General features: G+C 41.8%; 1 protein-coding gene across 1 annotated transcript in view; it reads right to left on the minus strand.

Moving 5' to 3' along the window:
* The window catches only part of LOC126260366 (solute carrier family 15 member 2-like), a 276,933-nt gene that overhangs the window by 171,433 nt on the left and 91,589 nt on the right, over positions 1-13,911 (minus strand). The window contains exon 6 of the mRNA XM_049957694.1: positions 12,723-12,805. Coding sequence (XP_049813651.1) covers positions 12,723-12,805 — 83 coding nt within the window. The remainder of the gene's footprint in view (positions 1-12,722; positions 12,806-13,911) is intronic.

Below are 13,911 nucleotides of genomic sequence, written 5' to 3' on the forward strand. Positions count from 1 at the left end.
TTGGAGATGTGGTAGGCCAGAAGCTGGAGGAGATTGAGGCCAGGTAGATTACAAGATCAAAGGATGTACTGCAAGAACAATTACCATCTGCATAACTAAAAAAATGTAGGTGTTGGAGGGAATGGTACAGGTTGTGAAGCAGTCATTGAAGCTGAGCATGTTGAGCTCAGCAGCATGTTTCACCACTGGTTAGTCAGTTCTGCTCTCAGTCACAATTTGTCAATGGCCATTTATTTGGGTGAACTGCTGGTTGCTGGTCACAGTCACATAAAATGCTGTTCAGAAATTACAGCAGAGCTATTATACAATGTGGCTGCTTTGCAAGTGACCCTTCTAATGACAGGATAAAATTTACTTGTGATAGTACTAGAGTCGGATGAGTTGTGTTGGTGCATTTGATATATCTTACACTTCGGCCTTCCACAGGTTTATAATTTATGTGACAAGATGGTGGGAAAAAGCATGGCATACTGATGGGTGAGGATATTTCCTAGAGTGGGTGGGTCACATAATACCACAACGAGAGTTGTGAGAACAATTGTGGGTAGGATGTTGCTCATTACAGTCACAGTAAGAAGTAGTTAAACCCTGGCCAAGGATACAGTTAAATTGTTCCAGTTCAGGGCGATCTTGGATGATTTGGAAAGAGAAATATTGGGGGGGGGGGGGGGCAGTGCTCCTTTGCAGCTGGTGCATGGGAGTGATCAGAGAATTAGTTGTGACGGTCATCCATAGGTTAGCCAAGGATATGGAGAGACTTTTCAAAATGGAAGCGACAGCAGCTACCAAAATGCAGGTACTGTTGAGGTGCACTTGATAAAGACAGAGGTTTTTATGGAGCCACCAGCAAGGTGAAGCTATCCAGGTGGCATTGGGATAAGTGCTATATCAGCAGCCTACTCCTAATATGCCAGCAGCCCACATTATAGAAGAGTTACACAAGCAGCCGGCTTTCTAGTAGACAGCACACAATGGCAGCTATGTTCCAACAGCCAGCAGATGGCAACCCAAGTGGCACCAGAGGTTGTTGCTGGCCCCCAGAGACTGTAAATAGGACTGAGAGTAACCGGGTGCTGGGGCTGTATTTCGGGAGGCACTCGGGCCCTGAGCCATTAATTCACTCCAAGTAGGCTTCCTGGGCCAGGCACCAAACACAGTCACATTCATTCAATTGGGAACTGACTTTGGAGCTGGCACAATGATGATGCCAAGTTTTGCATTAGGGCTTCTGTGAGGGGCATGTAAGAATTTTGGACTTAGTTTTCATTAGTAGTCACGAGTCTTAACTATGTTTTCATCACACTAGAACTTTAATATTGGACTGTCCTTCAGGGATTTTAACTTGAACTGAATCAGAATTCTTATCATTTAAATATGAGACTGTCCTGTCGGTACTTGAGAATTTTCCAGTTGAGTGCTTTGTGTACTTACTAGTTAATAGCATTTCCCAACTGGTTTTGTTTTCCTTCCAGAGACCTTACACCTAGAGCTTATATTTCTGTTAATTCTTACTTGTCAAGAGTTGTGCAAAACTTAGTTTTGGACTGAGGCTTTGCTAGTTGCTACTGTACTCTAATTCTGATACTTTGAATGTGATAATTTTAGTTGTTAAATTTGTTTAGTTCCTTGACATGCCACCAGCCTCCTGCCACAGTACCTGTTCAGTGTTAACTTCAGAAAATTTTTTCTGTGTGATTACTGGTTACAAACTAATTATTTTGTTAATTATGTTGCAATAAACTTGAAATCACTGTACATCTGGGACTTCTTTTCTTGACTGCCTGCAGCGGATACTTTGTTGAGGATTAAAAGATTGTGAAAGAAGTGGTGTTCTGCCACTTGCTGCCCACCCACTCTATAAAACATCCTAGTTCATCCCCAAACCACATCTATTCCCAGCCACTTGTCACATGGGTCATACCCCATTTTAAGACCAACATCCAAGACCTGTCCAATGAACTCACCAACTTCACCTATACTTTCTAATCAAAGGCAAGACCACTTGCAACAGCAGTCATATCATATACCTGATCTGTAGCAATTTATGTATAGCATTTTACATGAACATCACCACCAAACAGCTCTCCACTTGAATGGTTGGAAACTGCCAAACTGAGTGACCAACAGCAGAGTGAGCCACATAGGGGCAGAAAATACTGCTGAGCACAACATGCTCAAGTCCAATGCCTGTTTCACAGCCAAAATCATCCAGATCCTACTCCCCCCACCACTCCCAACCTCTCCACCAGAACCAACTTCGCTGAGTTACGTAGATGGGAGTCATCAGAGTCATCACTGCAACATTTCCTTCCCTCCCACAATCCTCCCAACCTGTTTCCTCTAGCCTCCATACACTAAAACCGCTATACGCGATGGACAATGTAGTGATGCCACTTGATGTCACCATGGAAATTGAGTAGCTGGCACAACATTGCTACATTACTGTCAGCCACTCTCACACCACTACCAACATGATGCTTGTCAGCACAATTTAATGAGGCCAGGTCTCCTACAATCCTGCATATAATTTGGCACAGGGCTGGTCTGATCCATTGTAATTCTACCACAGCGTTGACACAGCACAATGGTATGTCTGTCGCTTTGATCATCACCATGGTCTTTGCATATGGATGTTTACTTTTCGGACTCTGTTAGTAACTGGTCGGACTTTGACACTGTGCAAACCTGACTTTGAATGGATTGCTTACTTAAAGATATCTTACATTGCTCAGGGAAGCATTCTACAAAATATCTCAATTTCTTGAATAAACTGGGGCTAGGCTCTATTAGTTTTGAGTGTAGATCACCTTTACAAAAGTGGTGATAACTCAGTATCACTGAAACATGCAAATAAACCTTAAACATTTTGTAGTTACGTGAGAGTGTAGGTCTTCAACCACAGACCACCTACAACAATTCCTTCTTGGTATCGGTGATGCCAGCTGAAATCAAAGGCATATTAGTCACATTATTCTAAGAGAATTATTGTCCTTGCAGATTGGAAGTAGAAAAGGTTAACATGATATTAGTAAACTGCAGGAGCAGCCATGGGAAGGTACCAGAATCAGTATCACTCATTGAAGGCAATAATTCTCATACATTATTAGGAACAGAAAGTTGGTTGAAACTGGACGAGAATGGCAACAAAATCCTAAATTCAGATTGAAATATACAGTGTATTAAAGAAAAAAGTATTCCATATTTTTAGAGGTGGCATTATGGACCAAAACAAGACAAAAATGTCCAGTGAACATGGGCTCCAAAATGCATACCTTAAGAGCGAGCAACACTTGTTCATCTTCATAATATGAAACAGATGTCTTCTACTGCAAGCACATAGCTATTACAAATTACCTACAGATGGCAGTAAGCAAGTCAGGACACATTCCTCTGATACTGTTCAAGGCTACAGCATGAAGTAAACATCTGTTAGGGTTGCTACTGTAAACTGTATTCACAGTTCTGGGTAAGTGCATGACATACAGTAGTTCTAATGGAACCAGTTTGTGCTAAGTTTGTGTCTTTGCACTTACCATCATAATGGAAGCCTACTGTTCAGTGAACGAAATGGCAGATATCAGCTTCTGTAGTGGTTTGTAAAATGGAAACAACTGTCAAGCCCACATCCTACATGGTGCAAAATATCCACAATGCAGGGTATCAACACAATTATTCAGCCATCTTTTCCAGTGACTAGCAGACACTGGCTCTATAGCTCAAACAGTGGTGGATCATGGCGGCCCTTGCACTATTATGTAGGAACAATTGTGGTAATGAGAGGAAGAAGATACTGGAACGAGTGCATGCAGAACTTCAGCATCTATTGGAGTTAGTCATCCTCTAGTCAGAGCAATCCTGGATGAACAGTTGCTATAACTGTATTATGTATACAGCATGTCCAAGCCCTTCAGTCACAAGATCAGCTTGCCAGAAAGCTGTTCTGTAAATGGCTGATGCAAAGATGTGGAGAAGGTTCATTTTTCACTGTTCACGGATGAGGCTGGATTCACTTGAGGTGGGATTGTCAATTTTCATAACCAAAATGTGTGCACTGATGCAGATCCGCATGCAGATGAAGAAGTAAGGGACCAGGACCAATTTTCAATTAATGTATGGGTGATAGACTAATCATTGGGATTTCCTTTGTGCATATTAGTTTAAACTCTTGAATTTCTTGGATGTCTGTGTATTTATCAGCCACACTCAACATTTTAATAACTGTATAGTGCTTAGTACTGCTGTTTGCAACACAGTAATGCATTTGTTTTTGTTTGAAGAGCTAGTCACTGTTGTTACTCTCTTCAGCTGACTCGAAGCTTCCATTCCTGCAGTAGTTCATTGAAGCACACCATTTCATTTGTGCGTTGACACAGGTTCTAATAAGAAATTACTTGGCCAGAATTTCCTGGGTGCCCTTTAGTTTAAAATCTTGAATTTATTGCATGCTTATATATTTGTCAGGCACAGTATCACATTCTAATAACCATCTAGAGTATATTCCCACTGTCTTTAGTATGGATATGGACTGTGAATTTCTGTGTTCAGATGCAAGCTGAGTTGGTGACCCTTCACTCATAGCTCTAGGAAGTGCTCGCTTCAGTCACACAGGCTGCTACCAATGGGCATCATTGTGGGGATCCAAGGGATGTCCAGCATATATCAGGCATCCTCTGATTGGTCCACTACTGTAACCACTCCAGGTCCTGCCCACACTGAGGTCGACCTCTCACACATGGTTGAGTGTGAGGTCACACAGCAGTGAGGCAGGCAGTGAAAGACTTTCACAGGAACCAATAGAAGGGCCTTCCCAGTTCATGTGATGAACAGGTTTCAGGTGCTGTCTGTGTCTGATAAACACCCTGAGGCAGATGTATTTGCTTGCCCTGTTTCAGGAGAAGCCTCTTAGCCAGCAAGAGCTGGGCAGTCACTGAGGCTAGGATTATTGGTAGTGGGGAGCTCCACCATTAGGCACATAATGGGACCCTTAGGAATACAGTTGCCTAGAAGGGGAAGAAATCCAGAGGGCACTCTGTGTGCATACTGGGAGGAGACATCTCAGATGTGGAACAGGTGCTTCTGGATGCCAAGAAGAGCACAGGGGGTAGCCAACAGCAGGTGATGATTCTGTTTGTACCAATGATGTGTGTCATTTTGGATTGGATGTGATTTTCTCTGGTTTCGGGCAGCTAGCTGAAGTGCTAAAGACAGCCAGTCTTGCTTGTGGGAAGAAGGTGGAGCTCTCTATCTGTAGCATCATCAACAGGATCAACAGCAGACCATTGGTACAGAGCCAAGTAGATGGTGTGAATCTGAGCATCAGACAGTGCTGTGACTGTGTAGGCTGTAGATCTCTCGACTTGGGCCTTAGGGTGATGGGTTTTAGGGTTCTGCTTAATAGGGCAGTAGTCCACTACATACAGGAAGGAGCTAAGTGGTTAGAGGGAACACATGGAAGGGACTGGGTGGTTTTATAGTGTAGAAGGTCCTGGGAAACTACAGAAAGGGCATCAGTCTAAAAGGGCATAGGATGAGGGTAGATCTAGCAACAATTAGTATCACAGTTTTATAAACTGTCCTAGTGAGAAAAAAACAGAGGTTCAAGTGCTGATAAAAAGAACTAAATGTCAAATCATTATCCGTACTGAAAGCTCGATAAAGCCAGAGATAAGATCAGCTGAAATTTTTACAAATGACCTAACAGCATTCAGAAAGCGTAGAGTAAATACAGTAGGTGATCAAGAGTTTACTGCTGTCAGAATGCTTTTACCTTGTAGTGAAACTGAAGTAGGCAGTTTCTGCAAGTTAGTTTCGATAGAGATTATACTTCACAACCAGAATAAATTAATAATTGCTGGAACATCAACAATGTGAGGTAAAGATAAATCACTACTTACTGTAAAGATGACATAGTAAGTTGCAGACAGGCACAACTAAAAGATGCTTACTCAGCTGCCAGGGGGACAGTCATGTGTGCTTGAGTGAACGAATGTGTGTGTGTGTGTGTGTGTGTGTGTGTGTGTGTGTGTGTGTGTGTGTGTGTGTGTTTTCCTTCCTTTTCTGATGAAGGCTGTGGCCAAAAGCTAATGCATAAATGTCTTTTAGTTATGCCTGTCTGCAACTTAAGGTGTTATCTTTAAGGCAAGTAGCTGTCTATCTAACGATACATTGTTGATAGTTGGATTCTTTCTCCAAGACTGGCAATGTTGTAATGAATCTCAAAACTTAGAGCAGATTTCAATGTGACAAGCTTTTATAGTTTACACAATTAAAAAATCTGGAATAAAATCCAAAGTATGCCAGTGACAAGACACAATCAATACCTTCACTTTGTGACAGCAATGGTCATGTTACCGATGAAAATGCCACTAAAGCAGATGAAGTAAATATTACAAAACTGAAATCAAGAACAACTGCCAATGCGACCAACTGAGAAGTAGATATCCTCACTGCAGCAAAGAAACTTAAATCAGTTAATAAAGGCAAGGACTCTGGTCCACATAGCATTCCATTTAAATTTCATTCAGAGTATGCCAATACATAGTGCCACTTACAGCTGTTAGCATTCAAATACAAGCATTCGCTTGACGAAAGATCTGTACTTAAAGACTACAAAGTTGCACAGATCATGCCAATACTCCAGAAAGGAAACAGGAGTAATCCACTGAATTACAGACCCATATCTCTAACATTGCAGTAGGATTTTTGAACAAATACTGAGTTCTGCTTAATAGGGCACCCAGGAAAATGACACCTGCTTACCCTGCCTTTGGAGCAAGTACAGTTGGTCATATATCAGCCGGACCAACTCCTCAGATGGGTACAGGTTCTGTAGTGATTGTAAGGCACTAAGGGAATCAGAGGAAATGAGAAACCATTTGCCCTGTGTACGATGCATCTGCTCCAGTGCCTTCAGGATCGTGTGGAGCTCCACTGAGAAAACAGTATACAATTCAGGAAGGTGAATCCTGATGACATGGACAGAGAACATGACAGAGCAGCCAAAGGAATTCCCTTGCTTGGAGCCATCAGAGTACACTATTGTGAAACAGTGATGTATATCTAAAATGTTAAACAATAGAGAGTGAAATGTAAAATCTGACTTGTGGTCTTTCTTAAAATTCATGAAGTCTAAAATAAGTCTGGGCCTCTGGAAAAGACAAGGTGGAAATCTGCTCCCACCACAATGTAAAACATGAAGACTCACCACATCCATCTCTAGAAGGCAATCCTGTGCATGAATCTCACAGAGCCTAGTTGCCTGTTGTTAATTATGAAAAAGCCTTTCCAGTGAAGGCTGAGCAATGGTATGGTAGGTGGGTGAGTGTGTATGGTGGGGACAGTGTTTTATATGGCTGATGCACTGTAAGTAGCTGTTGCCTGATGTGAAGTGGCAGTTCACCGGCCTCTGCACAGAAGCTTGGTATGGGGCTTGTTCTGAGTGCCCCAGTCACCAATTGAATCCCTTCATGGTGCATCACATCCAACATCTTTAAATAAGGGGGTCTGACAGACCCACACACCATGCACCCATAATCGAGTTGAGAACACACAAATACCCTGTAAAACTGGAGCAGACAAGTCCTGTCTGCTCACCATGTACTGTGGCTAAGACATTTTAAAATACTTAAAGCCTTAACTGGCCATTTTTTCAGGTCCTTAAGATGTGGTAACCACGTAAGCTTAGAGCCAAACATGAGGCCCAGAAACCTCACTGTGTCTTTAAAAGTAAGGACAGGAAAGTTTAAAATGGAATGAGAATTGTTAAAAAGAACACACACAGACTTCTCAGTAGAAAACATAAAACCACACTTCTGCGCCTCTTCATCCGAATGTCGCAGAGTTAGTCGCAACTGACATGCTGTCGTTGCAAGGCTTGAAGAAGAGCAAAACCCAGAGAAGTCATCCAAAAACAAACAACAACGGACAGGACTTTTCACTATTCATGTAATGCTGTTAACAGCTATGACAAAGACAGTCACACTTAAAATCCTATCTTGACGGACACCGTCCTCTTGCTCAAAGTGATTAGACAGGATGTCACTGACTCAGAATCCAAAATATCATGGCGATAGGAATGACTGAATAAAAATGGGAAGACAAACACGAAAACTCCATTCATGCAGCTGCTCCAGGATAAAATGCCTCCAAGTAGTATTATAGGCCTTCTCAATGTCAAAAAATATACCTAGAAGATGATGCCAGCATAGAAGCCTGTTGTATAGCCACCTCCAGGAGGGCAAGGTTATCAGAGGTAGAGCGATACCATCTGAACACATATTGAAAGCGACTAAGGAGTTGCTTGGATTCTAATATCCAGACAATGCGGCAGTTGACCATCTGCTCCAAGGTCTTCTCCACGCAGCTAGTGAGGGAAACACTATGGTAACTACTTGGGCATGTATGGTCTTTCCCAGGTTTTAAAAGAGGAATTAAAATTGCCTCACGCTACGAGTTGGGAAAGTGACCTAATGCCCAAATGGCATTATAAAGTGAGAGGGGGATATCTTTGTTTCGCCTTGTGAGGTGCCGCAGCACACCATAATGGATCCTGTCATGACCAAGGGATGTGTCATGAGCCGCAGACAATGCAGAATCCAGCTCCCACATGGAAAATGGGCAGTTGTAATTTTCATCAGAGGTGAACCAGAAGTCCAAACTACACCTCTCAGTAACCACTCTGTGGTGCTGGAAACCTGGACCCTGACTGGCTGTTGCATTAACTGTGGCAAAATACGCCACTATAGTCTGGGCAATGTCTCGTTGATTGGTTTGGAGAGTGCCATTCTCCATTATAGCAGTCATGGGGCACCTGCCTCCTCTCTCAGAAATTCTCCTGATGGTCTCCCACACAACGGAACTTATGGTGGAACGATTAATGGTGTTCAGGATCTGTTGCCAAGACCTCTTTTTGCTCTCTCAGATAATTAGTCAACACTTTGCCCTCACCACCTGAAAGGCTGCAAGACTCTTTGCAGTTGGCCAACATGTGGACCTACTGCAGAGCTGCATGCCTGGTCCTGATTGCGGAGCGGCATTTAGCACTCCACAAAGGACAAGTCGCCTCTTCTGTTGTTCCATGTTCTGTGGAATGAATGCTGAAGTGGCATGGTGGATCATTTTGGTAATATAATCCACCAATGCCTCAACATTCACACAATGTGAATAAAGTATCCAGTCAGCTCAACCAAGCACACATCGCAGTAGTTTCCTTTCAGGTTCCACCCCATCTGGCAGGTGAATGCATATCGGGAAGTGATCACTTCCGTGCAAGTCATCGACCACTTCCCATTGAGCAGTGTGAGCAAGAGCTGGACAGCAAAGCGAGAGATCAATGACAGAGAACAACCCAGTTGCTGTGCGGAAGTGAGTGTGCTCTGTCCTGCATTTAGCAAGTATGCGCATGATGACACGAGAAGCCTCTCAATTGCTCTACCCCTGGGGCAGGTAGTTGCAGAGCCCAAAAGCACACTGTGTGCATTAAAATCACTACAGAGGATGAAGGGGCAGGGTAATAAGGTCGGTTAGAGCTTCTTCATCAAGTGCATCATGTGGGGGCAAATAAATGGAACATCTTGTCAATGGATGACACACATGCACTGATACAACAAATGCTTGTAAAGTTGTTGTAAGTGAGAGAGGCGAGGATTGGTAGTCAGTACTGACTACACCTCCTCTAGCTCTCTCTCCACTCAGGTCATCCTTTTTGTGGAGAACATAGCCTCGTAGCTCAGGGGTGTACGATTGATGGAAATGAGTCTCTTGTAGACACAAACACAGTGGTCTACCCTGAGATAAGAGACGGAGTTCCTCCACATGCATCCTGAACCCTTGCTAGTTCCACTGTAGGATGGGAATAATTTCATCAATTTCTTTTTAATTTAGCACTATCTTTGCATCATGGAGGTAAAGCACCTGTAGAGCGAGGGGGAGTAGAGGGACTGCCTGGATCCAAGGTATCTAACTCCATGATGTCCTCCTCATCACTCAGATGTGAAAGAATGGCATCAGACACCACTCAGGACAGCTTTTGACCCAAACGTCGTGCACCTTTCCCTGTTCCCTGTCTGTTTGAGGATGGCGGTCTTTTCTGTGGCAGCTGCTTGGATTGCTTTATCCTTACTCTTTTTGCCTTGGCATGTACACATGCAAGTACAGGTGCTGGTGGTGGATTTTTGTACACTGGACGATGCCTGAGTTGAGGCATCGACCTTAGGAATAGGTTTCTTCGCCATGGAAGCATAAGAAGTGGTAAAGGAGAGAGGTTTCATCACCTTATATTCCTTTTTGGCTTCAGCATAGGGATCCGCTTGATGACTTCTAGTTCCTGAATTTTTCATTCCTCTCCAAAAACAGGGCAGTCTAGGCTCCAGACCGGGTGGCTCCCAGAGCAGTTAATGCAGACTGCTGGAGATGGATAGTCAATCCCAGCTTCATGGGCTGCCTTTCCACATTTCCTACAGGTTGCTTCACCCCCGCAACTCACCGTTATGTGACCAAAAAGCTGGCATTTGTAGCACAATATAGAGTTAGATATAAAGGCCTAACCCTAAGTCTGAGGAAACCTTCCATGATGTGGTCTGGCAACATTGGAGAATTAAAGGTCACAGTGAAGGTGGCGGTCTTCTCCATTTCTCCATTATTCCTACACATCCTTTGCTCTATATCCACTAACCCCTGTAATGCCCATTCATGTTTAAGTTAGTCTATGTCGATATCCATAGTGTTTCCGCATGCAACCACACCCTTTCTAGAGTAAGGGAGTTATGCAGTTCAACAGTTGCATCATATTCACCAAATTTTTTTGGTCTTCATAAGTAGTCCCCCTTGCTTTGCCCTGTTAGTCTTGACCAATAGCGAACCATTCCTCAGCTGCTTAAAAGACTTCAGGCTTCCAGCAGTCCTCCCGAGCCTTATTTTCTCAAATGTCTCCTCCTTAATCCTAATGACAAAAAACACATTTTGATTTATGACTCCTTGAACCCTGTTACTATAATTCAACTGATGCAGGTTACCAGGAGGGCTACCCTCTCTCATTCGTTTGGAGGACTGAGTGTGACTATTCTCAGGCAGTACACCCTTTCACTTGGAGGAGAAGATGATGATTTCGAGGTTCCATCTCGGTCCCACAAGCAGCTAAGGAAACAAGGGTCCACTCAAACAAAGCCCCACCTGGCTGAGTAAACCTTAGGTAAGTGAGGTGCAGCAGGGTCCCCAGAGGTTGTCCCGCTAATGAATGTTCCACCTCAACAGCCATGCATCTCATCAGCTCGCAGCACACCTTAAGATTGAGGGTTTTTTTAATAGAGGTTTTCACCATCCTCATGCTCCAAGCAGTCAAGACAAGATCCCCCCATGCTTTTGAGGCATGCAAGCCTGTGACAGGGCCCATGATTCCTGAGGAGATTCCGAGGTTAGAACTTCGTTAATCTATCCACTAAAAAAGCAACATGAAGGGATCTCCACAAGCAGGGAATTGCAGGGCATCCTAGAATTCCAAAACCACTAACCAGAGATGCAAATAACCATAACAGGAAAACATGGCACTGAAACCATAAAAACTCAAATATAGAGTAATGGAAGATAAGTCATTTGGTTGAATGAATCTTGTTTCACATCATTTCCAACTTCTGGCCAAGTTTACATCCTAAGAGTGACACACGTGGGAGTGCGGTGATGATTTGAGTAGGCATATCATGGTATTCCATGGGTCTCCAGATTATTCTGCAAGCTTGCATTAGTGTCAATGATTGATTATGTGACCACTTTTGTTGATCATATCCATCCCATGGTACAATGTTTGTACTCCAATGATGATTCTGTGTTTCAAGATGACAGGACCCAGCTTAAATAACTATCATCATCCATGACAGGTTTTGTGAACACAAAGATGAATTGTCGCATCTGCCCTGCCCACCAAAGTCACCAGATCTCAATATTACTGAGCGTTTTTTGTCTACTTTGCAGAGAAGGGTGAGGCATCACTATCAATCTCCACCATCATTACCTGAACTTGTCATTATTTTGCAGGAAGAATGGTATAAAATTTCCTTGAAAACCATACAGGACCTGTATTTTTTCCATTCTGAGACAACTGCAAGCCATTTTGAATGCCAATACCATTAGGCTTGGCTGTGTGTTGTGCTTTCAGTGTTCCCATAATTTTGTCCACCCTCTGCATTTGACCATGTCCTGTTTCTACCTGTCTTATATTTTCATTGGAAGGATGGGTGGAAGTTCAGGGTTTAATATTCTGTCAATAAAAAGGGCATTATAGATGAAATACAATCTCAAATTCGACAGGGATGGGAAAGGAAATCATCTTTGCCCTCTTCCAAGGCCAATCCCAGCATTTGCTTTAAGAAAATTTACAGCACAGAATTGTTTCCTGAATAAATCTTTCATTTTGTAGTGGACTGTATGCCATTTCAAAACTCCCAATCACATTAGAGTTGTGCACAGACTGGGAAACAAGACTAGAATTGTGCTTTGGCAGGGAATGCTTTTACCAAATAATAAATCAAGTAAGGTTTTGAGTTCAAGTTGCAGTTGCAGTCTGAAATGAGGTTCTAATACCAGAAAGTTTCACTGCAGATTGAAAGATTCGCTTTGGTGTTCTTTATCTAACAGTAAACAGTAAACTGTAAATAGAAGTATTGTAGTTTTGCTATTAAAAATTGGTCTTATATAAAAGTGATAAAAACAATTATGTAACACGTACTCACATACGTACAGCATATAAACTTCAGTATAATGTTTTCCTTTGGAAATCTGATTCTGAATAGATCCTTACCAAAAACATACAGATCTGAAACAATTGTAATAAAATAGTTTACTAGTATCATCAATAACAATTAGCATTGTTATTCAAAAATTTTTCTACATTAATCCTTCTGAAAAGCATTCTGGTGATACTCATGTGTTCTTATACACATGAAGTTTCACAGCTGATGGCAATGTAGTATAAAGTTAAAAAACATTAACAAAGAATATTGAATAAATGACCAATAGCATGATGTAAAATTACTTTCACTAGTGTTAGTTGTCACTGCTGTCTCTGTAGTTGTAGTTTCACATTTCTGACATCAATGAAAACACAATGTGTGAATTAAAGAATGTCAATCTATTTCACATTCATACTTTCATATACATCTTAGATTGTGGTGGTTTCAGAAAATTACATGACTATATGTTTTTTAATTAAGACCATAACTGAAAGTTTTAGATTCAGCATCCTACAATCACTCAAATAGATGATGTAAAATGGTTTAAAATTTGAATTTCAAATAAATATACCTCTCCTACTGCAATGACCACACAGTACTGATGAATTTTTACAAGACTGAAAAGTAAATCAACTGATGATGGATAACATTCAACTGCTTCACAATTATTTACAGTTCTTCAAATTAATTTAATAAATATGTATGTTGATTAATGACAATTACAAAGTTATCCTCACTAAAACAGCTATACAATGTTCAAATATGAATTACTGTATTCCCATTATGCAAAATGTGTATTTCATTTATTCTTGAATTGGCTGCTTATGGTTTTCATGGAAAATCTCAAAAATAGACAACAGAGGGTAATTAGAGAACTAAAAGGTTAGAAGGAGATACAAGCAGGTATAATCCAGTGATCCATATCAGGCCTGTTAATGTTCCTGTACTACATAAACAACAGCTCATGTAAGGGAACCTCAGAAACAACTCTGTATGCAAACAGCTCACAGAAGTGGCACAAAATACTAAACATATTCTTCAAGAATTTGGAACTAGGATAAATAATAATGCCTTTGAAACTGAATCTTTCAAAACCACGAACTGTACATTCCAGAACCAAATGAATTGCTGAATACATATCACAGTTAAATTATGAGAACAAAGAACCAACCTACATCTATACTCTGCA

The sequence above is a fragment of the Schistocerca nitens genome, chromosome 5, assembly GCF_023898315.1.
Source record: "Schistocerca nitens isolate TAMUIC-IGC-003100 chromosome 5, iqSchNite1.1, whole genome shotgun sequence".
Taxonomy (NCBI): domain Eukaryota; kingdom Metazoa; phylum Arthropoda; class Insecta; order Orthoptera; family Acrididae; genus Schistocerca; species Schistocerca nitens.